Source organism: Pleuronectes platessa, chromosome 3, assembly GCF_947347685.1.
Source record: "Pleuronectes platessa chromosome 3, fPlePla1.1, whole genome shotgun sequence".
NCBI classification, from domain to species: Eukaryota; Metazoa; Chordata; class Actinopteri; order Pleuronectiformes; family Pleuronectidae; genus Pleuronectes; species Pleuronectes platessa.
In genome coordinates, this window is record NC_070628.1 from 7643357 (window position 1) to 7671211 (window position 27855).

At 42.2% G+C, this 27855-nt stretch overlaps 1 protein-coding gene across 4 annotated transcripts; it reads left to right on the forward strand.

The window, feature by feature from the left end:
- Positions 1-651: 651 nt before the first annotated feature.
- Positions 652-27763, forward strand: tmem131l (transmembrane 131 like). 4 transcript variants are annotated; one of them, XM_053418858.1, is made up of 35 exons: positions 652-850; positions 1574-1647; positions 5105-5148; positions 12357-12428; positions 14670-14793; positions 14892-15008; positions 16153-16257; positions 17118-17195; positions 17475-17543; positions 18256-18409; positions 18696-18754; positions 18839-18944; positions 19025-19127; positions 19319-19439; positions 19581-19751; positions 19837-19906; positions 20065-20188; positions 20285-20354; positions 20447-20556; positions 20670-20739; positions 20889-21022; positions 21242-21384; positions 21503-21689; positions 21978-22163; positions 22278-22427; positions 22523-23069; positions 23168-23280; positions 23464-23633; positions 23735-23941; positions 24117-24195; positions 24692-24798; positions 24917-25049; positions 25474-25544; positions 25671-25804; positions 27206-27763. In XM_053418858.1, exons 1-35 carry the CDS (start codon positions 727-729, stop codon positions 27512-27514), a joined length of 4635 nt encoding a protein of 1544 aa, XP_053274833.1. In that variant the 5' UTR covers positions 652-726; the 3' UTR covers positions 27515-27763. The 4 variants fall into 4 exon arrangements, with proteins under 4 accessions (XP_053274833.1, XP_053274834.1, XP_053274836.1 ...); XM_053418859.1 differs by having other exon boundaries at positions 19840-19906; XM_053418861.1 differs by lacking the exon at positions 17475-17543.
- The last annotated feature ends 92 nt before the right edge of the window (positions 27764-27855 follow it).

Genomic DNA, 27855 nt, shown 5'->3' on the forward strand with positions numbered 1-27855 from the left:
AGCTAGTTTTGAACTATTTTCCTTCTGTGGAGCCCCGGGGGTAAAAACAACTGTTTGGCCTCTATTGACCTCGACTACATGGCAGTTGTATAAGATCCCCAGGTACCAGACTTATCTTAAGAAAAGAAAGGGAAGGGAAGATAAGATAAGATAATCATTTATTAGTCCCGCCGCAGGGAAAGTACCATGTTAGAGCAGCAAAGAGGTCAGTCAAAAATAATAATTAAACATGCAATACTTCAAGATGGAATAGAAACTAATATAGACAGTGTAAACAGAAAGTATACAGTGGGAGAATATAACCAGCAAAGTGGTTTACACATAAACCAGTGGATTGCAAAAACAGATCATTGTTATGCCTTTGAAGTGTTGGCGAGTGAAAGTGTGAAGTCAAATATTAAGGACAGAGGTGAAGTCCAGGGTCCCGCGCACAGTAATGAATCACTACCCACCACTGCAGGGGACATTGTACTTGTGTATCCTCGCATGTTGTGTGTGCATCAGCTGTATGTTGCCTCCAGCAGCGGACACACGGCGCTCAGTGTTGTTGTGAGTGTCTTGTGGATGTTGCAGGAGGAGGGGAGGGAGGGAGGAAGGAGGTAGGAGGGAGGGAGGGACAGGGGGAGGGAGCTGCTGCTGCCGCCGCTGCTGCTGCTGCTTCGGCGAGAGAAGAAAGAAGCAACGCGGCGGAACACACGGCTGGTCGCTAGCTGAGGAGAGGGCAGCATGGCGGGGCTACAGGACTTCCAACCGGGCGGCCACTGTCACAGGAAGACCTGGATCAATATACTACTAGGAATACTGCAATTACTTTTACCCTGCGTGCAGCACGGAGGGGCGCAGCTGCAAGGTCGGTGCTCACCTTTTAGTTTTATTTTCGCTCTGCGTAAAAAAAAAAAGAAAAAGAAAAACACGACTGTTACCAAAAAAAAACAATTAGCTAGCTTGACTTGACAGCGAATGCTAGCGAGGGGAATTATTAAACTATAAATAGGTGTTAAAATATTTCAAGATTATATTTAAGTGGCCGAGGTGTGTTATTATATTTTTAAAGGAGGGCTGGAGCTGTGTGTTTTTTATGTGTGTGTGTGTGTGTGTGTGTGTGTCAGCTCTGCTCGTTCATGCTAGCTGCCAGTTCCTTGTTCTGGTTCTCTACCAAACCAGAACTTTTCAGACCAGTGGGGGGGTAAACGAACCACCGGGGGTTGGACCGGGTATTTGTCGCTTTCTGTCTTGAGGGAACACGAGCTCCACGGGGACACACGCGAGCTGTAGTCGTGTGTAGCGCGGCGGCGACGGGAGATGTGTTCTCCAAGTTCGTTAGCCATCGAGCTAACCTTCCTCCTCCTCCGCGAGCAGCTAGCAAACAGCCTTTGTCAGAAGAGGAGGGGGGGCTCAGTCATTTCCTCTCCTGTCACCTCGCTGCTTTCCACTTGTAACAATACACCAGATCACACTGTTTATCTTAATAAATCCCGATATATTAACGTGGCTATATTTTCTACTCGTGTGTCTTTTATATGAACCCCCCCCCCCTCCTCCGTCTCACTGTTGATCTCTTGCTCCCACACAGCTCTGAGTCAGATGTCCACCGGCGTGGTCGAGGTCTGGCAGCCGGAGGATGCAGAGCCACTAGCCCCGCTTCAGGTAATCATCACTAAACACATTCCGCCTTATTGCATGGAGGAGGAAATGGGATTGTGTGTGTCTGTGTGTGTCTATGCAGAAACACCTTTTTATAGAACCGCCGCATGTGCAAACGCAGCCACATGCACGGAACACGTGTGCATCTTCTATTGTTGTTTGCCTCCACTTTTGCAGCCCGCCTCTTCTGTGCATATTCTGCATATTCTGTGCACGTGATCTTTTTAAACGCCAAGGGGATTTTTTATGATTACAGTTTTGTGCACATGTTTTTAATTGGTGAACAAGAAGCCACTGATCAGTTCTCTGAGCTGAACTGGGACCAGAGCGGGAGGCCACCTGCCATGTGGCTCCTCCTTATTTTCTTTTGTACATAGTGTCCATTGTGGAGTTCAGTCCCCAGTACACACTGAGAGAGAGAGAGAGAGAGAGGGAGCACGCTTACAGTGCCTCCTTTCACACTAGGTAGGAGTTATTCTGCTCCTCCTTTTAGTTTGCAAGATTTGCTTCTTTATTTTAGTTTTTAAAAGAAACTTAGTTCCTGTTTCCTTAAACATTTTCAAGCAGTTGGGGGTGTGATCATCACTGGGGGTGTGATCATCACTGGTCGTTGAAGAAAGACCAGCACAAAATGCTGGAGGGTAGTGTTTACTGATCTGTCATGAGGTCACCAGCTGACTGTCATGTTACCTGGAGGTGGGGAGGTGTGGCCATTTTCTGCAGGGCTCTGTAAACAGATAGCGGTGGTAATGGGATTGCATTGGAAGCAAAGGGGAAGGTTTGAGCGGCGACTTCCACAAAACACACATACTCTGTTAAATAGTTAACGTGGAAGTTATGTCTTGTTATGTGTGCGTCCGGACATGTTTTTCCACTCGTCCCTTCCTTGCCGATCAATTGGCAGATGGCAGAATTGTTGACATTGTTGGATGTCATGTTTAGATAGGCAGCAGAGAATGGAGGGACTGTCTCAGTTACATGGGCTATGTGAAATAGAGCATGACTTGGATGTCTTTCTTCTATACCCTGCTGCTGCTGGTCAGCTATTTAAGTATTGTATGTTGCCGCAGGCTCCCTGAAGTGGGGATGCCAGGTCATGTGCAGTGTCACATAATTAAAGCTGATTTCAGATCCGGCCCACAGTCATACCTGAGCAGATGTGAGCAAAAATAGAGCATTTAATTGCTGCTATTTGGATTTCCCTCCTAACTTTGCCTCTTGTTATGGTTTTGACTAAGGACAATATGTTTAGATCTGTATTGTCTAGTCCCCTAGTAAATGCTGGATTAAGCCAGTTTCCCTCATTCAGTTTCCCGGTGCTGTGTTTTGTATACAAACCTTTGTCCTAAAAAATGTAATCCCTGCATTCATCTTAAAATCCCTCCATCTAGAATCCGATTAATTTACTGTTGACTGTTGTTCTACCTTTGAATATTCCTCCTGCTTGTAATTGCTCACCTGTTGCCACAAGCAGCAGCATCGTGTGTGCTGTCATTGTTGGGCTTAATCAGCAGGAAAATCCATTTTCTCTCATTCACTGAAGCTATTAACCTGCCAAGCTTTAAAGCTGCTGGAGGCACTGTAGGATAAAATTCATAAAACGAAGACGAATCAGTTGGAGCTTTTCAAGCTGAGACTTGTAGCTTGTGCTTGGTTCTGAAAAGGCATGTGTAGTTATAGATAAAATCAAATTTTATCACCCAAAGTTTGAAAAACAATAATTCCAAAGGGCCCCTAGATTTAATAGTAACACAGTCAAGAAATGAAAAAGGATTTGTTTTGGGTTATGCCCTGAATAAAATGTCTTACAAATCAAGGCACCATTGCAATGCAAAGATCATATAATTGCAGTCGGGCCATATAGCAGCCCGTCTATTTGATTTGCAGCATTGCATACACTGGCTTATTAAACTAAAGCCAGTCATAAAGGATGTTTCTACATCAGTAAACAATGATGTGGCTCAGTCAATTTTATTATCACAGAAACGCAGCATGTTGCTGTTGTGAGGATGTCATTTCCTTTTAATTTTTTCAGCTTCACTATGTTAGTATTTGGATCGAGTGAGGTGGTGAAAAGACGGGTGAGGGGGCAATAAAGTGCCCAACAGAACCTGCTCCATGGTAATGTTGCTCAGACAGCCACTATATAACATATATGTCCCACTGGTGTTGTTTTGTGTGTGATCATTAAGCCAAAGCGGAGCCCATAAAGTTTTAACCATACTTGGCAGAACTCAGCATTTCACACATAGTTTCTGCTTTAGCTCTGCATGTTCCCTCGAAGCATTCAGTTCTCAGCAGGAACCCAGAACCTGGCATAAAACAGGGCCCTCTCCGTCTGAGCCCACTGGCCAATCAAAATAATTAGCCTTCACCTCCATGTTGGGTCAGGTCAGTGACTGTTAAACATATTAGCTATTTGTACTGCCTCAGATCCCCACTCATCAAGCCTCAGTCAGTGAAAGTAAACTGTCCGAAACTGAAACTGACCACACTTCTGCACATTAGCTTCCGTGTTTCAAATTGTGGCGGCGTTAACACACCAGTGTTCAATCAGGGTTTGATCCAAGCCAACACTGCAACACTGAAGAGTCCGTTAGCTGTAGTGCACTGTCGGTCAAATGTTCTCTGAAGAGACATGAACTCAGTACATGCAGTATGTTGACATCCACAGTGTAATCTGGTTAGGCAATGGCTAGAAGTGTGCACATGGTTTAGAATAACTAGATTAAATCCCAGTGAATTTTAAGTGGACATGATTTGTGAACTGTGTGGATGTTTGGAAGTATCCTCTGTTCTTTGTAGGAATGAGAAAGTGGTCTCAAACTTGTTTACACTGTAAACACTGTTTATCACCAGTGTGACAATGAATGTTCATGGTTTTATTCTGTGGAGAGTATACTCTGCCAACACAACCAATTGGGATTTCCTGAAACCACTGTTGTCTGACATCATTTGCAGATGAATGTTTTCTGCTTGTTGTCTTACTTTTTAAATGGGAACCATGTTCACATAATGGAAGTGATTGTGTTGCATTGTGTGCGTGATTTCTTCATTTCTAAACAAAGCAACATGTGCTGTCGCATTCTTCTTTCCATTGCATTGCTGCCTTCCACTGGAAATAATAATAAGGTAATAATCACAAAACTAACTTGGATTTATATATCTCCCTTCAAGGTATCCAAGACTGCTTAAAAGAGTAAAGAAAGGAGTGATGTCATTGCCACTTAACACATTATAATTCCATCCATCCACAATATCAACTATATCACCCCTAGTTGGTGTTGTGTCAATATGCATTGTACGTCTTGTTCAGGAGATAGTTTGTCATGTCGAGGCCACCTCCATCCCACAATCTCCTCATATGGTTCTGTTCCAGGCAACTGTGTGGAAGTAGAACATGGCCTGGAGTCTACTTTTCGAACTGTGATCAATGATGTGTCTTTTCTTTAATTTTTAGGTGGAGAGGGAGCGGAAAAAAGACGGTCTTCCTCTAGACGACAGGTACGTTCATATTTTTGTTCACTTTCTGTGGGAACAGCAGACAACTGAAGCTCGTCTGTGGCTTCCTGCTCACATCCGATGAAACTGACCTAAAAAAAACAACATGAAAAAAACAGTCTAACTTTCCTAGTGCAAACATTGGTCAGAGAAAGCCACACATGCATTCAGCAATCATAAAAAGTGAATGGAGATGATGAGAGGTTTCCACCTGTTCATGAGTGGCACTTGGGAGTAGGTGGAGTTTCCACCAAGCCACATAATTACTAACAAAACACCGAACCAGCATACAGATTGCATCACGCTGAAGTGTTCCTCTGGTGTGTCCCAGAATTACACTGTAAGGCACAGAATGAAACCAGAGCTGTGGCATGAGTTCAGTTTGTGAACAGCCCAGTGGAAAAACTAGCTTACCCCTACATCACCAAAGAAGAACTGTGCTCTGGATTTGAAAAAAGAAATGCTCCAATGTTCTTTAAACATATACAACATTCTGAAAGTTATAGTACCGGCTCGTGGAATGGTTTATGCAGAGTCACACTGCAGCTGTAAGGTGACATGTTTTTGTATTCACTCAGACAAACGACCTGGTGTGGTTTCAGGGTAGCTCCGCCGAAGGTTTCTATTAAGCCCTTTAAAAGTCTTCCCCTGTATGTTGTTTATGTCGGGGAGTGAGGGGGGTGTGTGAGGGAGAGAGTTTTGGGTGGGGGGGCGTGTGTTTAAAGAGGCACAGAACCAAATTCCTGTCTAATTTTAGAACTCCTTGAAAGAAAACAGAGGGGAGGTCCGTCTTTCCCAGCTGCATTTCTTTCCCGTAGGAAAATTGTTGGGAAAATGGATGTTCACAGCAAAATCTCACCAAGTCGTGGTCATATTTAGTAACAGGCTGATGATGTCACTGCTACAGGCTTGTTTTTTTTTATCCCTCCTTAGTGAATAGTTGCACACATTCCGCTCCTTGTTTTTCTGTTTAGAGAGGCAATGTCAGTAATGTAACGAGCCTCGTCTGTCATATACCACAGCTAGCTCACCGTGTTCCTTTTTAACTCTTCTCTTGCCTTGAGGTTTGTACCTCAGCATGTTGGGTGAAGTTCAGCTAACCTGTCTCTGCAAGATGTGTGTCATGCTCTGCTGATGAGTTATGCCAGTCGTTCTATTACACAACCCAACATGATAGTGGAATTATGCCCACTGGTTAATGCAATATGTCTTGGTGCACACCTGTTTGGAAAATCTTTCCTTGTGAGTAATGTAAGAACAGAACTTTAGCAATTTCAAAGCAGTACTTGATGTTTGATGTCTTCTTTGGTTGTGGAGGTCGATTTCCAGTGTTGAATAAAATAACCCTTATATCAGCGTGAAGACTACAGATCTATTTCAGAAAACCTGCATCCGGGTCGTTCCATCACTTTGTGTTGTACTGTATCTTCAGACTACTCCTTAAAAAGGGATGACCCTTAAAGTGTTTATAAAAATTTCATCTGATTTACCTGCAGCAAACATTTGCTGAACTATGGTGAAACACGGCTATTTTTAAATGGAGGGAAGCTGAGAAGCAATGGAGGCTTTGTATTGCCGGGTGAACTCGAGACTTGCAGAGCTGTGGGCTGCGAGGCCTCTCGTGCCTGGGTTATCAGGTACTTAGCAGGCCTGCCATCACTCACTTCCAGCCTGTAGAGCAGAGCTGTGTGCAGATGCAGAGGTTAATGATATCTCCTTCTCAGTCCAGTCTGGTGTCAAAAGGTCTTGGCTCCACTTATCGTCTCATGAGCTCATTTTACACTCATTTCCCATAATACCCTTGTCCTTTATTGTGTTCATTTAAAAGCCATAGATCTTCCTGACACAAACCTAGCGATCTTAATTGTGTTAATCATTCGGCTCTAGTGTTGCTGTGCCACGTGGTTTCCATCTCACTGTTATTCTCATTGTTTCTTTACCTTCTACAAACGTGTGAACATCAGTTGACCTGATCTCTCCTCTGGTCCTGACCTCTCTGCCTGTAGCGCGGCTGAGGTCAACGTTCACACCGAGTGTGAGTGAGATCCAGGGGATCAAATGGAGCCAAACATAACTTGTTATTTCTGTACTGTGGCAGTGGACAGAACCTTTGGACTACAGCTCAGCGGTTCGCTTGTTGAGGGACTGAGTTTTTCCTCAAGAGCAGCTGCTGCTGAGTTCACAGAAAAGACTAAGTGACTTATACATAACAAATGACGAGGTAATGCCCCCCCCCTCCCCTTCACCAACAAGAACCTGACACTTGACGTGAACCTGACACTGCTCGCGAGTCGCCACAGGCCCTTTTCACAGCTGACATTTTGACTGGTCACTGCAGGAACGGTCCAGGTGTTCCTGATCACAGTAACAATGACTCTGTCCTGTCCTAGAGCCAGTAACTCATTTCATCATTTACACCTGACGTGGGCTTTTCCTACAGTGACATGTCAGAATTACCTCTGAGTGATTCAGTCGTATATTTAAATCAAAGCTGCTGTTTTTTAACAGTCAAATATGTAGATATACATAAACTAACGATTGTTTATAGAGATTTATCATAAGACGTCCACAATTTACTTTTCGGCAAATGCCTGAAACATCAAGTTGGAGATTGTGTGTTATTTGTGGTTATTTATTTAAAGTTAAACTGTAAATATCAAGACTCGATAACATTTCTATGTCTTAAGGGGCCAACAACATCTTTGAACTCACTGACAAAATAATGTCATATATGTATATATAGTGCCTGATGTAACGCTTTTGGAATTTTTTAACACCCTAATAACATATTGGCTTAGACTCTCAGAAATCCCAGCGGGGCCCCAGTCACCGGTGCCAAACTTGTTAAACTTTGTTTTCACACCTGCCCCTCCACAGTAAAACGGCACCTACAGTCTGACAAGTAGTTGATGTCTTTGTACATTGTTGTGCGTTGCCCCAGTTGCCCGTGTGTCTGCTCGTCCCAGCGCAGTATAGTCTGAAGTAAACTGTGGTTTCATATGACGACTGAGCAGATTCTCCATTCTCCCTATCTTGATGCTTGTTAGGGCACAAATGCAAAAAGCTGTCCTTATTGATTAACCAGAGCGGAAGAAAGATAGCGTAGAGAAGATTGCTTTTTGGGGGGTTTTCATATTTGTCAGAGCGCCTTTCTTTTCTGTTGTCTCAGCATTGACCTGTTTTCTATTCTGCATCCTTTTTAAAAATTCCAATATGCACTTAGCTGCTGTTCAGAAAGTGACCCAGTTCACTTGAGCTTTGGCACAGGTGGCCAGTGGCATTTTATGTGGTGCAGAATATATAATTAATCATCAGTCGTTCACCGATTCAGTGCGTCAAGTGTATGATTCTTTTTTTTCTCCCTGTAGTACATGCTGTTCTGTTCAACCACTTTTATCAAAACAAGATACAGATCTGAACGACACAGACTGAACTGATGTCTGCATATTGACATCACTCAGTTGGCTGTCTCAGCAGTGCTCCAACCACTCTAAATTGTGTTTTAATTGCTGTCAAGTAAGAGCCACTCCTAAACTTAGATACATTTTAATGATTTATCAAGATTTCGTCTCTAATAGAAGTTGTACAAAAGCCTCATTATGTACAGACATTTTTATTACAGGTAAAACGATGGAACTTCTGCAAATATTATAAATTAGATTGGCAAATGAGTTTGCTGACTTGACAGCATGACCTGACCTCAAAACTTGACCTGATATAATTTCCCCTAATATTTGCATCTGCTGTCTACATTTGCAGTACTATTCATTACCAGTGTGTGGCTGTTAATAATTGAAAGTCGTCACCAGTGAAATGACACGGCCTGTTTTTTCTTGTCATGTGAGTTTTAAGTGTATTGAACATGAAACTCAACACTTTTGAACTTTTAAACTCCACAGTGTCCATGTGTTTTTGCTTGTTTAACCTTTTTAGAGTCATTCAAGTCCATGCCGCTCCAGTTATGAAGAGTTGCTTAATGACACAAATGTCCCAAAAGTAGGAGAATGTGTCAGCAAACAGTTATACCAATATAATCTCCCCACACAACTCTGTAAAACAGCTCTGGAAACAAGACATTTGTTTGCTTGTCGCGGTTCAGGCTCTGGACTTCATGGCAGCTGGGACCAGTCCTCCCACTCTTCTGCACAGGTTTTCCAGATACTTGGCAGGTAGGACGGTTCAAGCTTCTTGGAGAACACTGCACAGTTCTGTGGATTTAGCTTTGGTGTCTTCTGTCGCTTCATTTGATCCCACGAGGACTTAATGATGTTGAGTTCCAGGATTTGCGGGAACCGTGCTATCTGTTGCAGGACTCTTATTGGGGCTGAAGATAGTTCCTCACAACTGTGGTTATATGTTTTGGATCATTGTCATGTTGCAAAAAAAAAAATTGGGAGGAATCACACTTACCCCTGAAGATGGTGTGTGAAACAAGATACCTAAAACGTTTCCACAGCACGTTCTGTAAGGCTAACATCAGGAAGACTGCAGACCTTATCAAGGAAGTTGTTATGTAAAGCGGACTTGGCTCAAAACGTTGTGTATGACTGAATGAGGATAATGAGGATGTAATTGAAAACTGGAACAACTGCTTTCCATAGAAAGTAGATTCGAATTTGCTAACTGTCGCTAGGTAGCAGAATACAGTCATCACCATTTTTTATGACATAAGTGTGAGGTGTTGCCACTTACCTGTTTGCTTCTCTCACATATACAGTATTTTAATAGAACGGAATTCCAATTCAGTTACACATTTGATTCTGTTGTCGGTGAAACAAGTGTGATATCGTGCAGTAGGATGTGTGGCTCACAAACTATTTCTAAACCACTGTACTGCACAGCTAAAATTATGAATTTATTCTCTCCCGTACCAACAGCCTGCTTGTCTTTTCTAGGTAATGCACCCCCCCCCCCCCCCCGATGCTATATATATATCTCTGTGGCAGATGGCTATTGGTGAATAGTATGAGGAACTGTAGTTACTAACATGTTTTAATAATCCGGAGCTCAATTCATGCGCTGTCATACTGTAATGGTCAGGAGATACCTCAAGACGTTTAACCACCGTGTGTGTCTTTGCAACCAGCTGTAGATGGGGTTGTGTGTTTTAAAGAAGGGTTATTGATAGAAGAGTGGTTACGTTTTAAATCGACCAGATGTGGTGTTGCTGCTGTGGGCAAAATGCAGCCGAGAGTATTCGCACTTCCTGCTGCCCGTCACTTAACTTCCCATTTGTTAGTATTGCTCCATATTCATTATGTGCGGCGTATTTTACTGACTTTTACTGATTTGTCTTGCTCCTGCAATATGAATTGTGTAATTTGTCATAAATATAATCTGAACTTGACTAGGAAATACTATTCAAAACAAAATACTAATGTGATGACGGAAATAACTCAGAAATTGTAATCTGTTGAAAGTGTAGATTTGGTGCTGATGGTGTTGACGGAGAAAAAACTGACTCTTCTTCTTCAATGTCCGTTTATGTTTTTTGCTGGGTTGATGTGGAGGTTTTCTTTATATTCTCTTTTGCGGCTGCCTCCTTGTTTTTTTTCAACAGTTTGGGTTTCTTATTGAACTGTGAGCAGCAGGTTGTTGTGAAGGTCTTTACTAATGCACTTTCTTCTACATCTTTAGACAAACTATTATTTTAATAAATTACATAACAATTACCCTGCATATTTAACAAAACAAGCTGTTGGTGCTGGTAACCGAACCATTTGTCATGCTTGATGGTAAACTAGATTGGTGCTGAAAGAATTTGTTGATTAATCTGACACATTTAATATGTGTAAATGATGATCTTTCATTATTTTGTCAATTTTCCAATTGAAAGTTTCAAACGTTCTCTAAATTTAAACTTCTCAACTGTCACGATTTGCTGATTGTCTTTGTGACATGTGACAGTAAAATTGTAATCTTTTGGTTTTGGCTGGATGTTTGATTTATGTGTAATAATTCTCAAAATCCACAAAATGTTCCCTCTTTCCATCCTGACTTTAACGTAACCAGGGGTCTCAGTCATTATGCATTAAATATGGTCCCATGACGCATGCAGTTTGAAGTAATATTTACGAGCTTCACAACTTGCTATAACAGTTTCCTGAATTATGAAATGAGAAACGTGTTCTGTTGCATTAGTGAAATAATGAAACTGCAGAGGTGGCAGTATGTTGGGGAGATTGTGGACTTCTGAATTATCATTACTAGTGATCACGAACGCTCAAACCCTCTTTCCACTTGCTTAACAGTTGTTTGAGTCTTCTGTCAACAGAGTTCAAACTTTTTTTCACACGGGTACAAATATAGATCCGCATGCAGCAACAAATCAGCTGCTGTCTCCCCGTTTTTTTTATTTTTTAATAGCACCCGTTCCCCAAGCTCATTAGCACTGCATGTCCTCCACAGCGTTACCAATAAAAACAGTGGAGCACCTAAAGGAGCTCCTGTGACTTCACATAATCCACATATTTATGGATGCCATTCCATGCCATTACATATGACCTCATAATTGAAAAGTGTTCCATACAATACACATTTTTTGCCCTGGCTGACCTTTTCCTGCTATCTAGCAATTGTTCTTTCTATTTTTGCTAAACTATTCTACAAAAACACAAAAGTGATGTTATATTCATACAAATTGCTTAAACTTTTGGACTTATGAGCCCAGCTTGATGGTAATTTGAATATTGTTCATAACTGTTTAAACTGATACCTGTGAGTACACAGGAAGTTTTATAAAAAAATAGTTTGGCTAGTTAAAGTTCTGAATGATTAAATCTCCAGAAAACCTGGATTATACGGAGCACTGTGTGAATATTGTTGTCTTGGAGTTTTGGTTTGGTACTCGCACGATGAAGCAAAGCTTTTTTCTAGTTTGGGTAATTATATTCGTGTGGAAGTGATCAATCGTCTTTACTTGCCTCACATCTCCCTATGATAGTTAATTATTTTTTAGTTCTTTTGTTAGGCAGGGAAGTAGATGGTTTGTGAAGCAGCCCAAGGCCGTGATCACTGTTGATTCATCCCTGTGAACTGTCACATGCTCGGCCAGAAAAGGGGACACAGTGTTCTGGACTTAAGTTGTTTGGAAAATTTAACATATTGATGTATTTGTCTCAAGTGTTTGTTTTCAGTTTATAACTAATTGAATAAACTATTGTCCTTTGTCCTAATTTTATTTTCTATTGTGATTTTCCTCTCTCCACCAGCTCCTCTTCATACACGCTTGAGAATGGGAGGCCCTTACATTTTCAGCCCCCAGCGTTGGAGTTCGGGACGCAGTAAGTACTGCCCTCAGTTCTCACTTTAATATGACGTGTGTGAACAAGCATCCATGTTATTCATTTGGTTCTGAAACGTCAAGTCAGTTTTATTTATATTTCAACAAATCATAACAGATGTTATCTCTGGGCGCTATTTCATATAGAGCAAGTCTAGACTGTATGTTATTTACAGAGCCCCAACATTCTCCCTTGAGTATGCACTGGAACCTTATACAGTGCGTGTTCATAAAAAAAAATCAAGTTAACAAAATAATTTATAGTTCAGTGTTCTTTTCCCAGGAAGAAAAAAATCATTTTTGTATTTGTGGCGTCCCTCTGCAGAGAGAAGGACACATGTTCACACAGACCAGCTTTGATTACATCAGCTCACTGAACTCCATGTGCTTCTTGGTGTTTGACTGTGTTCAGCTCTGTTCCATCACAAGAAACTGGCTGTCGACCACCAGCTTGCACCCTTGTGTTTACACTGCAGGAAATTTCCCCTGGAACAAGGAACGTATGCAGGAACTGAATTAAAATTGCAGGTTCTAAATTGTGTTCTGGGGGAATTCGTTCTACTTTCCAAATAGTCCCAACGTTGGGGAAAGTGCAAGTACATAAACCTTGTGGGTGGGGCCTTCAGCGCTGACCTTTGTCCGATTGGTTGAGGACTCCAGCCTGTTATTTCAGGCGTCTGAATCTCGCTCTTCTGTGTTTTTGAATAGACTTCATTACTAGAGCTTGTCTGTTTTCCGATCAACATGGGCATGATTTGAGTCTCCTAAATGTTTACCTTTGTTGTAGTGATGCTCAATTTTACATTGTGTCATCATTGTTGCACAGGCTTCTGCATTACCGCTGCCTTGTGGACTGGAGTGGAACAGTTTGCAGTAGCTGTGTTGTTTAAAGCACAGCAGGGCTGGTCAGATAAATGTGTTTTTAATTAAATTTAAAGCAGTAAAAACAGCTTTTTTACGCTTCATATAACAATGTGTTTACATTCCACATTTAAAGGTTATGTACCAGGTGTGGACATAAAGCACCACAACCACTGACAGCTTTATTCTATAATGCATTCCAATAGAACAACAAGAACTGTGCCGTCTAAATATAACATAAAAAGAAAGTTGCCCCCCCTTTGGAGCAGACTCGACAAACACTGAACCATAAAAACTTCAAAGTGGCCGTATTTATTACAAAGCTGTTGTGTTGAATTGCATTATGTTGTAGAGAGGTTCTTGTAAATGTCAAAGCCCTCCCCTCTATATCCAAGGGGAAAAAGTACGTTAGGTCATGCACATACTTTTTATTATGCAAGATGAACTCTTAAGACCCAGTCAGCTTGTGATGTAGCCCACAGGAAAGTACTTCACATCCTACATTAATCAGACATACAGCTAATGGAAAACACTTGATGAAAATTGGTGTACATTTAAATGGCTTTGTTATGTATTCCATGCGTTTGTGAGAACATAGCACTTCAGAAGGTTCGATTGTGAACAGTCTTTTTAATTAAATGGGAAATGTATTGACATAATCAATTGAAAAGCTTGTGGCAGGGTACAATAAATGAAATGGTTTCAAATGTTGCTATGCAGAAAAACGTTGAGTGGATTATATCAGAAATGTACGATTCCAGAGATCTGATATTTGAGCTGATCCAACTCAAAATGTTTTCCTACTTTATGTCCATATCTACATGATTTTACTTGATAAGCCGTTAGTTTGCATTATCTGCTACTGTATATAAACATAGGCAGCCCCCAAAAGTGAAGCCAACGTGTCTTGCCTGGTGACTGGGATCATAAATCCTGCCTCCTCCATGTTAGTGGACAGGACATGGACACAACTAAAGACCTTTTTGAGTTGTTTTAGGTACTTCTTGTCACACTGGTGTTTAAGTGTTAATTTTTGTGGTAAGTTTGCTTCCAATAAGTTATTCGATGTTTCATAATCGAATGTCTTTAACAGCTGAGACTGACTTTCGATTGGTCGAGCCTGTGTGTGAGCGGGGCCTCACTACCGTGTCTCAGTTCCCAATCGCTACTGCACAGCCCCCGACTCTGAATGTGCAAGATGGTGGTTAGTTAGAGGAAGCTGACTCATACTGTACAGAGAAGTTCTGTAGAGAACAACTCTGGGCCTTTTTTAATTTTGTTGTTGACCTTCAGGTTTTCAGCTGGCTACCGTGGTGTTTGCTGGGTAAAAGCTGAGTGTAGAAGCAAGTTATTTATGATGCTGTTCTCTCTGTCTTTACAGACCGCTGGGGCTGCCAAGAGCTGAAACCATATATATACACAACCCCAGCCAGGAAGTTCCTGTGACACTGCTGTCAATGTTTACATCCAGCAGGCATTTTTACATACCTTCCTTTCACAGAAGAGTAAGTTTCCATATGTGTGCGCCACACAGTGTTCAGAATGAATTCTGTCCAAATGTGTAGTGTGTCTGTATTGTGCTCACGTTCTTTCTCTTTCCCAGGTGATCCCACCCAGAGGGAAGGCATCTTTTAAACTAATTTTCCTCCCATCTGAGGAGGGCAATGTAGAAAACACATTATTTATAAACACATCGGCCCATGGGCTGCTGTCATACCAGGTCAGTTCCATTCATACACCCCTGCTCTACAGCCTCAGGGCCCTGTTCGAAATGCATTGTGGCCCTTCTGAAAGATGCTCACCAGTTTGTTGTATTAACTCTATATGAGCTTTCCAACATTAGTCTCATCAAACGTTTTTCTTTCAATAATTAAGACATCAAACTAACAGCAGACCAGGCTTCTGCTCTGATCTTTACCAGCATCAGTAATTTTTGTTTTTGCATTTCAGTTTCATCCCACACGCATATGCTTAAACAAAGGAAGTCAAAAACACATTTGTTTACAGTACCGACCCCTGTTTATACTCAGTTTTACTATAAAAATAAGAATGTGGTCCAGAAATATTCATTCACATGCTGCTAACTGCTGCATCCTCTGGACTCACTGCACTCAATTCACAGATTCGGTCTTGAAGTGCCACTTTAGCCATTTTATATCACCTGACCTTTGTTACTATTGTTGGATTTATGTATTCTCTCTTCAGTTTTACTCTTCAGAAGTTTCAATTTCAGTTCTTATTTTCTTATTGAATTGTGTTTTTGTTCAACCACAGTGGAACCAAAGCAAAAATAATTACAAACTCCACATGATTTACTCCACAAGCAGTTAGTTGTGAATGTTGTCTATCCCGTATCAAACCTGCACAGTATTTCTGAAATGTGCTTATGAACACGCCCAGGCACGTAGACACTTGGACTATCGTGCAGCCTCCAGCAGCCACACCCTTTTCACGTTTACTTGTTTTTCAATGTTAACACAGAGCCGGACTGGAGTGTGTTTTGAACACTTTCACACTTGTTTGTTGACACTTTGTCAGTCGGTGACAGCCGCCGACTTGTTATTTTGTTTCTACAATTTAAATAATGGTACCCTTGGTGTTTTTACTGTCTTTAATAACATACAAAATTGCTACATCCTTTGTGGTGTTACATTATTAGCCAACCTATTTTTTTTATTTTTTCAAAAATATATTTATTGGTTTTAAGCCAACTTATTTAATTTTAATTATAAACACAAAAACGTTACCTAGCATGTAAGAAAGTTCAGCTCAGGCCTAATAAAAGACACAGCTCCTTTGTTTCCCCTGTTGACTGTGATGAATCCTTTTTTTTTTTTTTTATTAATGTTCACTTCCTTTTCCAGCTTTTTGGGGCAGGAGTTCATCGGGGGTCATTAAAATCCATTCAAAGAAAGGATAGTCTGCTACTATTCCCTCACATCCAGAGCATTAAGCTGACCCAAACTCAGGTATGTATTTACACAAATGGTTTGTGCGTGCCACACAGATAAGCAAATAACGGCTCATCATTGGTAACAGCTGATTTCCTCTTTCCTGCCAGGCCTGATAAACGAGGGCTGCATGCAAACACACAGACTCTGTGGTACACACTGACAAGCACTTGTTGCTGTGAAATTACTAAATGTGCGCTCAGACGGCAAGAAGGTTCCCACTTAATGTTTAGAATTCTTTCCATAGTCAAGAAATAAATATTTACCAGTAGATGATAATCAAAAACACTGTTCTGATCACAATCAATATAAAATTATATGAGCTTGTAATTCACCATGTAAATGAATGAGAAACGAGTGCATGGTTTTAGAAACAAGCCAACGCAGTGGAAGTGTGAGAAGGTATCTGAAATAGATCCTCCCTGCCACAACAGGAAGTGGGGGGGCAGTTGCCAAATGTCAGTTTGGCCAAGTGCAAAGAACCTGAAGGTCTCGAAATCACTAAAGACTGCAACTGCTGTACAGCGACAGTCTCTCACATACAGGTTTAAACGCTGATAAACTTAATGTTCAATACCCTGCATGGCCTGCACTGGGGTTTTTAATTAACAGGACATTTTATATTAAAGACTAAAGTTATTAACCTAGTGATCTTCATAATTTATTGTTCAGCGTTTCTGTATGATAGACCACAACTTAGGGGAAATCAAGTTTTTAAGATGAGGACCATACCATATCACTATATCCGTGTACACTTAAACTGGTTTCCACTGTACTAGAAAGTGTAATACACTGTACCACCACTAGATTTCAGTCAATCCTCTTTTCATTGTTTATATTCAGTCATTAATCTGCTTGTTGTGATGTTTCTCCTGTAGGAAGATGCCTCCAACATCACTATTGTGGGTCTACTCCTGGAGTGCAGCTTACCCAAGAGTCTGTTTAACAGCCCTCAGGTAATTCTTTTCACTCAATGAAGCCCTTGAATTGATCATTGAAAAATTAAACCTGCTTGAATTTGGAGACAGTGGTTTTTCAGTTGACAGAGGGAAGATTATCGCTGCTTTCAGACATGCACTGAACGCTGCACTCTTTAGTGACATTTGCCTAAATGTCTGAATCAGTTGCTCCTGTCATTTTCGTAAGTCCGAAGTTTCTAACATCCAACAGACGCAAAAATAAATCAAAACTAAAATAATGCAAATATCCCAAGAAGAAAACAAGTTGCTTTACAGGGAAACGCGGACCACGATGTAAATTTGAAAAGGCAGCACCTTCACTTTTCTCCAGAGCCTCTGAGGAGGGTGAGTTCTCTCGCCAGACTTTCAGTTGCTTTCTCAACAGAATCAATAATTGACCTGGGGCTCCCAGTGCACATGTGGCGCAACACTGGTGACGCACGAGACCGCAGCAGACCAAACTATGTTGTCATGATTGAAATCATCCATTCAGTGTCCCAGCTGCGACCTTCAGCTTATATCCAAGATCAACACCTGTTCCTCTGTTATTTTTTTCAGGACTTCACTGAGAAAATAGTGAACGGGTCTTTCGTCAGTGTCGATTCTACTCAGATTAGATCAGTCAGGAAGGAATGCAGCAGCAGACTTGGTTTTAAGTGATTAGGTTTTGCTTTTGCAGTCCTTGAGCCTTAGTGGCTCTGATCCAGGGTGTCAGTCTACTGGTCGTCAGGTGGGGATTCACCCAGGGAGGCAAGCCAAGTGAGATTTGCACTCCAGTGATCTATCAGTTTTATGAGGGTGTCACAGGGTCGGTGGCACTGCTAGGATACTGCCTTCTTGTTCCGGGCCCTCAGTGTTCACTGACAGTTGGTCAACGGCAATGAAACCTTTCCACCAGTGACTTTCCTGAAAAGAAAAGAAAAATTTCTAACTTTTTCACTTTTTCATTTGTTTGTCTTTTGTTTATTTACTTGACTCTTAAGCGTCTAATTGTTCCCATGTTGTTATCCGAATCTGTCCGGTGCGTGACTGGTATGTCTTTCCTGTCCCGTCCCAGGGGTCCTGCCTCCAGAGTGAGGAGCGCCTCAGTCTGCAGATTAATCTGTCGGCCCGTGGTGACCGGCCCACTGACCTGGACAAGCTCAAGCCCTACGTCATTGAGCATATTCTGGTGCTTCTGGTGGCCCCAACTGCTGGACAGGCTGCAGTAGGTAGGTGTCTATGACCAAAACAAAAACCTCCAATCCCGTTCTGTCATCCTCCACTAAAATCACCAGTAAACATCTTTGCAGTCAGACTTGATTCTGTCGTGGACTTCTCTATCAAAACAGTTGACACTGATGACAATGTCTCCCTGAATGTACACAATATTTCCATATCAGAAGATTCACACTCACTCTAAACTGGATCGCTTATTACTGCGTGAACTAATCATTAAATTAGTATTATATAATGTACATCTGTGCTCAGTTGTATTTGTCTGTTTGTTTCCTACAGGGGAACCAAATATAGGAGTGTATTTGTTAAATGCTGGAGGCAAGAAGCTCTATGTAAAGGTGGGGTTTCTCTTTATCTTGCTTTTTCACAGCCTCTACGTAGAATTGTTCTGTTTTTTTATACATTATGTTTTATCTTTCCAGGAAATGCAGGTGCTATCAAAAGGGGAAGTCAGCCTAGAACTGAATCAGGTTCATCTGAGACCAGAGGCAAAAAACTTCACTGAAGTTGCCACCCTTGGCTGCAGAGGTGAATAATTATTATTTCTCACTTCCTGCGGTGTGACGTTTTATTGAAATCTGAATGTCTTAACACGTTTTCTATGTCAGGTTCATTGCCAGGCCACGGAAGAAAATGCACAAGTCATATCGGTTTAAAGATTCTGGGGGACAGGACAACCTACAGCTTCCCTGGACTACATATCACACACAGGTAATGTGGAGACCTTTTGCTGTTTTACTCCAACTTTACACCTGATAGTAAACATGTATGTATAATAATGATCTATTCTCAATAAGCTGCAATTGTTGAACATATTTTACTGAATAGTGTATCATAGTACAATTTTATCATTTACAAACTATTTTGTCTTCCTGCAAATAATCGTGGGGGGGTTTATTCAGCCTGTTCCAGGTGAAACAAAGAGAAGCCGACCTGGTGGACGTGTGGATGACGAACACCCTCCTGCTCCCGCTCACTGTGATGAAGGCCAGCCTCTCACAGAAACTGCACGGAGTAATGAAGGTATGCACCACAGCAGCATAATGATCAGATGATGACCAGTAAACATTGTTATTTTATATAAAACGCTGTATTTCTACCACAAGGATGTAAAGGTAAGGACAGGATATGACACTAATATCTCTAATGCCCCCTGTTGGTCAGGTGATGAACTTCAGCGGTCCACTGACAGTTCCCCAGGGCTGCTGGCGGATCATGTCCCTCCAGCTGCTCAGTAGTGAGCTGCCAGTCAATCAACTGGCCTCCCTGAAGCTGGAAACCAGCCTCGGCTCCGCTCTGCACGTCCCCCTCCTCTTTCACTCTACTCCCTCCAAGGTAAAATGGCAGCTTAAGTGGTTAGTTAGTAAGATGTTGGATGGGGGATCAGTACAGAGATGTAATGATTTGTTCATTCTCCCAGCAGGGGAAGGTGGTGTTGGAGGCGGAGCGAGAGTGTGGGCGACCTTGCCCACTCAGATTGTCTGAAACAGGTAAATTGTCATCCCCATTGAGCAAAGTCTATAAGTCAATCATCTATATTTTTTGGCTTTTCAAATTCTGAAATTGAATTTCTGAAACCTGCTGAAAACATCATCATATTTTAATGTTAATATATATATTTTTTTTTCTTTCCCTTTTCTCACATCAGGTCATTCAGAGTGGCAGCGTTCTCTCCTCCCAGACTTTTACCTCTCGTCCTGGGCGGTCGACAGCAAACTGGCAGCTGAGCTCTGCTCCCGATGGCAGAACCATAAGGACAAACTGCCTTGCAGGTGAGTCTTAGCCTTTTCATGCCATTGTGAACCCTGAAGATGACTATTTCCCAGAATTAACGTCATTCATAAATGTGAATGTTTGTGTCCTCTCAGGTGGCCCAGACTCCCTGTGGAGACGTCTGCTGCTCTGGACTTTGGTGCTACACCAGTCAATGAGAGCAAGGTGGGCAACTCCTTATAGACTCTGCTCTCAAAATGATAGTTCATTTATTTTTAAGAAAGATTTTAAGCTTGAAGTTGTTTTTTGTGTTTCAGGTGAAGACCTTTATGCTGAAGAATCCCTCCTCTTCTGTGGTCTCTGTAGAAATTAGAATCCTCTCCCTGTATCCGGCCCCTTTAGAGGCTCTGGACCTCCTGACCAAGTGGTACGCAGAGCAGAGTCACTGTTTTACATCACAGCGAATGATTCAATCAAATTCTGCTCCAGCGGCTCCAGCATATTGCTCTGGTTAAAATTACATTTTTTTTTCTTTGGCAGGTTTAATATCAGCCCCCTCTCTGTCAACATCAGCACCACAGAGTTTACTCTGTCAGCTTTCCCCCCAAAGGTAAATACCTCCTGGTTAATAAAGTTATGGCACTGTTAATACATAGCATAGCTTTTTGACTGTTGGTTCATGAGACACGTGGAGAACACGTGGAGGCATTGTTGTTGTGCTTTAATTTTGTTTAATCATGTTGCTTATCCTGCCCCCAGGAGAGTGAAAATATGGGGACCACGTCACGAGGGGGTGTCCTGCGTCTGCTGCTGCAGCCCTGGGAGGCCAGAGAGGTCGCTGTGGTCTTCACTCCAACCGAACACAAACCCACCACGACCATTCTCGTCATCAGGTATTTAATTCACCCCAATAGGAGGAATATAATCATACTCTTTTCCCAACAGTTTTAATCCATCTGCTATATATAATACAAGCCACAATACTCTTAATTTGGTTCATGATGAGAACACAGACAATCGTAAATAATGAAATTTAATGTTATTCTAATTCTGTTGATTAATTCCTCTCTTTCTAAGATGTGAAAATAAGGTCTTGGTTGTGTTTTTCTCAGGAACAACTTGACGGTGTTCGACATGGTGACGGTTCAGGGCCACGGGGCCAAAGAGCTGCTCCGAATTGGAGGGAAGCTCCCGGGCCTGGGAGCCTCGCTGCGCTTCAACGTCCCGCAGTCGACCCTGATGGAGTGTCGCGATGGTGAGAGCGTTGTTTACATCTAACAAACAAAAATTATTGTCGAGTAATATTGTCTTTTGATTTGAGTTAAAAGTATTTGCTTCACAAGTGTCTCAACTGTCCCATGTGCCGCTCCCAGGTCTGCGCACAAACAGGCCGCTGTTCGCCATCAGAAAAAGTTTCAAGGTGGAGAATGCAGGAGAGCTTCCCCTGACGGTCATGTTCATGAATATAAATGGCTACAAGTGTCAGGGATTTGGCTTTGAGGTGCTGCAGTGTCGCTCCTTCAGCCTCGACCACAACACCTCCGCAGAGATCACCATCGCGTAAGTGGAGTTCAAGCGTAATGTATTGTTTACGGAGGAAATTTTGAATCTGGTTAACTTAGTATTTAAGTAATGTTGACATATAATTGAATGGGAGGATTCATTTCATTCAACCTAAGGCAGTAAGCATACGTTTTAAATCCTCAAGGGGCATTTTAACAATTATACTTTTTCTGTCAGCTGTATTTTTTAACGTACTTGCATACTTTTTACTTTATTTACATCCCAACAAATTAGTAGTTGTAGTAATTATCCTATTTCATTGTCTCTAACTGTGTGTTTCCTCAGGTTCACCCCAGACTTCACCTCGTCCTGGGTGATCCGGGACCTGACCCTGGTGACGTCCCGTGGAACCTCTTTTCCTTTCACCCTCAACGTGACCCTGCCGCACCACATGTTGCCTCTCTGTGCTCAGGTGGTTCCCGGCCCGAGCTGGGAGGAAACCTTCTGGGTGATCACCCTCATCTTCACATGGTTAGTACCTTCTCAGTTATTCCAGGATTTTCTCCACAAACATTTTATTAGTCTCCGGTACAATCATCAGTTTTTTTCTTGTAGCTACAAATCTTGTGTTTCTTTCCTCCACAGCTTCTCGCTGTTCGGTGTTTGTCTGATGGCGTTCCATCAGGCTCAGTACATCCTGACTGAGTTTTTCACACCCAGCATCAGAAGCAACCACAACTCTATCCTGTCCCGGGACAATGGCTCTGTCAACAATATAACACCCAATGGAGTGAAGTACGTCCAGTGTTTTATTTTGTTGTCTTTCCATGGACAGTTGATTTTTTTGTGTGTGTGTGTTAAAATACTTAAAATGTCTCTTTTCTGTGCAGTAAAACAAAGGGAAGTTGTAAGAGCTACGTGGACACCTGTCACACCTCTGATAAAGGAAAGGGGCGTGGCTCTCCTGCCTTGGCAAACAGCCCCACCCAGCGTCCTCTGTCCTCGAAGAAGGGCACCGCAACTACGCCAGCCCAAACCCAAAAGAAACACAAAGTTTCGCTTTATTACTCCAAATACAAGCCCAGCTCGTGTGCAGCAGGGGGCGCTGTGACAGTGGATGAAGAGCACGAGGACCTGACACCAGACGCTCCCCTGACCCCGGACTCCGACGTCTGCAACAACAACGAACCAGCTTTCACCACCGAGCTGGATAAAAAGAAACCCGCAGACTTTAAAGAGGAGCCCCACAGCACTATAGAAGACCGAGCCCCAGCAGTTATGTTTCCCATGGAAATGCCTGCTGGTTTCCCACACAACGTCACACTGAGTCCAGGACCTAGACCAGGTCTGTTAGTGTGTAGTCCTGTTGAGAAGAGCTGCACTGAGCACTATGCAGAGAAGATCACCTCTGACAAAAGGGACAGCTCAGAACTGGAGGTAAGAAACAGCGTCGATAAATCATTGAAAACAAATACAATCTGAAGAAGGGTTTATGACAATATCTATAATCCCTTTTATTGTTTTTACCACTACAGCTGAGAGAAGATACCAAAGGCCAGAAAAAGAAAGCACAGAGCATCGAGACTGGCACTGCACTCGGGAATAATAAGGGAAAGAGGAATCGCAGGAAGACAGAAGCTGTCTCCAGGTAGACGTCACTGTATTTTTTGTATCCATGAAACTGAACATTAATTCTGATATTTGAAAGTGAAATAACTGTTGATAAGGCTCTTTGTTTAGAAATATTAAAAGAGTGAGCAGAGAGCTACATCAGTAGAAACACGGTGATGTTATCACTAACCTGTGTTTTATTCTGTGATTGCTGCTCCAGCGCTCCGGAGCACAACATGCTAGTGATGCCAGAGAGGGAAAAGGAACCTGAGTGGAAAACAGGAGAGCGAATCGTCAGCGCGCCCCGGAACAGGAACCGCTGCTGCAACAGCTCCAAGCCAGAAGCACCAAAACCTGCTCATACTGCCGAAACCCCCCTGAAACCAAACGGTGGGAATACACCTGGCCTGTCGCAGTTCGCTGCAGCCTGACAGATTAACACACAACTGAACAATCGAGTGTAACATCACTACATTGATGTCGTCCAACAGGTGTGTTCCCTGCCCGCCCGAGGAGAAAGTGTGCCACAGAGCGACGCACTGGTGGAGTGTGCGAGTCAGGCTCGGACTCCGGGAGCTCGTCAGGCAGCGTGAGGGCCAGCAGGGGGAGCTGGGGCAGCTGGAGCAGCGCCAGCAGCATAGAGGGAGAAAAGGACCCCGGCTCCAGGACACACGCCTGCACTACCTCATCTAGAAAAAGTATGGCGCCACTATGCACGGCCTTGTCTATCAATACAGGGACTCAAACTCTGATATTAGAGCTACACAACTTGCTCCTTTTAGTGTCTAGTGGTTCTTTTCTGTGGCTCAACAGTAACTGTAATTTTATTACAGATAAGAATGATTACAATAATGATTTGCTTTGGATTTACAGGGGACTCCATGCAGTACAATGTCCACCCAGTGGAGAGAGACTGCTACCAGAACATGAATACTAACTACAAGGCTCTAAGGTACTGAAGTAAACACACACACACACACACACACACACACACACACACACACATACACTATTGCGTGCATACAAGTGGCTCTGGGGATTTCGTTAGCCTCCATGGAAACTTTTCAGGGTTTGTTAGAGATGGTCAGTAGAAAATTATCAACTTCATGTGTGTTTTTAATGTAGACAATATTTTAGAAAATATACAAATATAAAAAAAGTTTTCTATATGTGGCTTGTACACAGCACTTCTAAATAAAAAGATGTATAAAATAAAGGGAATTAGGTAATTAAGAATTTAGTCAAAACTAAAAGACATTTAAGTTGAAGAGGGAGGTTTTAATCTATTCAAATCTAAGGTAGTTTCATTTTGAAGACTAAATTAGATGTGACTTAAACCTGTGAACTGATGAAAATATCGATTTGTTTGGGAGAGAAAAGTGAAGAATCTTTTTTTTATCCAACTCCTGTTTGACTTGTAACCTTTTGTTTTTCCTTTGTTCATTCAGCATGAACAACTTGTACCGTAAAGACATGTGCCAAAGCTCAGACCCCCCAGCCTCCAGCTTTGTTCCCAGTTTTGCTTCTGTTGCTGCAGGAGTGGAAAGAAACATGGGTAAAGACATTCATAACAAACCTCTGTGTCTCCAGAGCAAAGTTTGAACTTCAACTATAAGAAATCTCCATTGCTTCCGTTGTAAAGTCTAATGTAAAGTGTTTGTGTTCCTCCTCAGACCTGAGCACTCAGTATCTACCTGAGGAGACGTGGTCGGCTCCGTCCATACCCCTCACCACTGAGTTCAGATACAACACCACTGAGGCGCTCCCCTACATACCTCGGCCACCCCCCACCAGACCGTATAATGGGTAAGGGTTCGATTGCATATTAGGTTGAGATCTACAAATAGATGTTTCTATTTTAATATCAAATTAAAAGGACAAAAAACATATGATGAGCTCTCTTTCAGCAATTAGGTGGGTTTCGTCTGCCCCCTAGTGTCCAAAGAAATCAGTTGCAGCTTTAAAGAGGAAGTGGACTGTTATTGTATTTTACACATTGTGGGGACAGAATGATTAAGTTTCTATTAGCTGCATAAGAAACTTTAATTTCCAGGCAAAATTAATTACATTTTCTAACTTTAATCTCCTGAATGAAAATGGCTGTGGTACATGTACAGTATGTAAGTGATCCTCCTGCCTGCTTCAAATGTCTTTGTTAGTTATCCCAGAGATGTGTCCTGGCTTGGTACTCGTTTATAATTTGAGAATTTATCTCCCTTGTTTCCTGCAGGTTTACTTGGAATAGTGCAAACACCCAGTGCAACAACCCCTACCCCTACTGCGAGGAAACCAACTTCATAGGTACCAGCGGATGTGCAGTTTCATTTTATCCAGTTTTATATTGATATGTCTAATTCTAATTCTTGGTCCTTAAAGTTGTCTATAGATGGAAACTCAGTACATGTTTGTTGTTCACGTTTTTTTCAGGAAATGGAACTTTTCCCGGTGGTTTTCCAGTTCAGGAGGTTCAGAACTCACAGAGCAACCAGACGTGCTGGACCGAGGAACAGCCACAGGAATCCCCCTCCACCTGGGACACGGCAGCCTGTGTGGGCAGCAAGGTGACGACTCACATCCACAAAGTGATCACCTGTTTCACCTCAATGACATCTACCAAAGTTCAAGAGATACATGTATATCTGTGGCATAGAGCAGCAACTAACCATTATACTGTCTATTGATTAATATATACAGATTATTTCCTCAACAGCCAAAAACCCTTATATATATACATATGTTAAGATATATTTTTAATGATCTACATAACCATTATGGAGGGGAAAATATGTCAAATTTAGTAGTAGTAGTATAAAGTATAAGTATAAAACTTAAAAAGAAAAACGTTTATGTCTTTGACAGTTAAATATCGATCTACAGGATGTAGTCTAAGTTGTGTTGTCGCAAATGAAACATAAATGATTAATATTACGGTTAAAATGTATAAATAGTTGGAACATTAAACACTAAATCTGTATTGGGACGACTGTTTGGAAACGCTGAACAGGTAGAGAGGACAGGGGAACTATGGGTAATTACAGGCTCCCACACAATAGTTTACTGTGATTTATAATTTAAAATGTAACCACAGCATTAGGTGCTGGTGCAGAAGCTTCTTCTTTCCTCGGCTCACGCTCCTTTTAAGGGGAAGTTTTCAGCTCTTATACCAGAAATAAGGAACATCTCATGTCTTTTAATAGACTCAGTTTGAGACAGTGTTTTTTTATATAAACTTCTCTTATCTGCTGCTTCTCCTTCTCACACCAGTGCTTCATTTAGCATGCTGCTGCAGTTCTCCTGTCACTCATGAGCGGATTATCAGCCGATACAATCCTGTCATGGATGAACCAGTTCTAGTGTTTGTGTTAGTAGATTGTTGAAATTCAGTAAATTGTAGTAACAGAGCAAGTGTTTTAAACGCTGGTCACAAGTACAGGTGAATCACTTTGCTGAGGATGGAGGGAAACCTTGCTCTCTTTCCTGGTTTGGTCAGGACCTTCAGACTTTTTGTTTAGTCTGAACCAAAGTAACGGGTGTGAAGGGTTCCTCCGACCATTAACCCAACCACAGGACCAATAGTTAGTCCAACCCAAAGAGGTGGTGTCAGTCTGGATCCATTTGGGGGGGGGGGTAGTTCGGACAATTAGACTAATTGCAGAAAGTTAAGAAGGAATTAACCAATAAAAGAAGAAAAAAAAGACTTCTACTGGTCACGGGCGAGGACGTTCATTTTGTGCTTTCGAATGCCTTAAGCTGAAAAGGAGAGACAAGATTTAAATTATGCAAAATGACTCCAGGAAGCAAACTGTCAAATGTTCAACGGCAGCAGAGAGCTCTTACAGGTGAGGTTAGAGAATCTCATTGAAGTATAATGCTGAGATAAGACTGTGCACTGTCACACCTGAGCCTTGACACCAGCTTCAACAATTCAGAAAATACTTCATGTTTTCCCTCTTCCTCCACAGCCGTACTTCTCGGGCACCCGCAGCCTCTCCCCCATGTCCAGCCTGTTCGGATCCATCTGGACGCCGCAGAGCGAGCCCTACCAGAGCCACTTCCAGCCGGAGAGGTCGGCCCCCATGTCCCCCGTGTCCCCCATCACCCCTCCCCACTCTCCCTTCACCCGGGAGCCAGAGGGGGTCTGCAGACCGATGCAGTACTCCAGCTTCCACCCGTTCGGCCCGCACATGAACCTCGACATATGGAACTCTTCCTCCAACCGCAGCTCCAACTCACAGCTCTCCAACGACTCCGGCTACTGTGGAGACGTTTAAAAGCAACGGCAGACCTTAAAACAATATTGGCAAACGTATAAAAAAAAAAAAAACATTGATATGTAAAAGAAAGGAAATAAAAATGAATGTTCTTTTATCAATATTGGGGAAAATGTGAATATTTCTTTTCTTTTATGTTCCCATTTTCAAATGTTTAATGTTGTGAAAGGTTAACCATTTGTTGTATATTTTTCTAGATGTTTTGCAGTTTTGATCATAGAAAATAAAAAAAAAGGTTTTGTACTTGAACGGCACATCGGTTTCTTTTAATAATTTTACCCTCCTGCCGTTCCGTCTTGGCTGCTCTTTAAAACTTAATGAATCATTTGTCAGAGCGAGCT

Coding starts and splice junctions, on each gene's coding strand:
- tmem131l (XM_053418858.1), top strand. CDS start 727: ATGGCGGGGCTACAGGACTTCCAACCGGGCGGCCACTGTCACAGGAAG. Junction 1,648..5,104: donor AGCCACTAGCCCCGCTTCAG/GTAATCATCACT, acceptor TTTAATTTTTAG/GTGGAGAGGGAGCGGAAAAA. Junction 15,009..16,152: donor ATGGGCTGCTGTCATACCAG/GTCAGTTCCATT, acceptor TTCCTTTTCCAG/CTTTTTGGGGCAGGAGTTCA.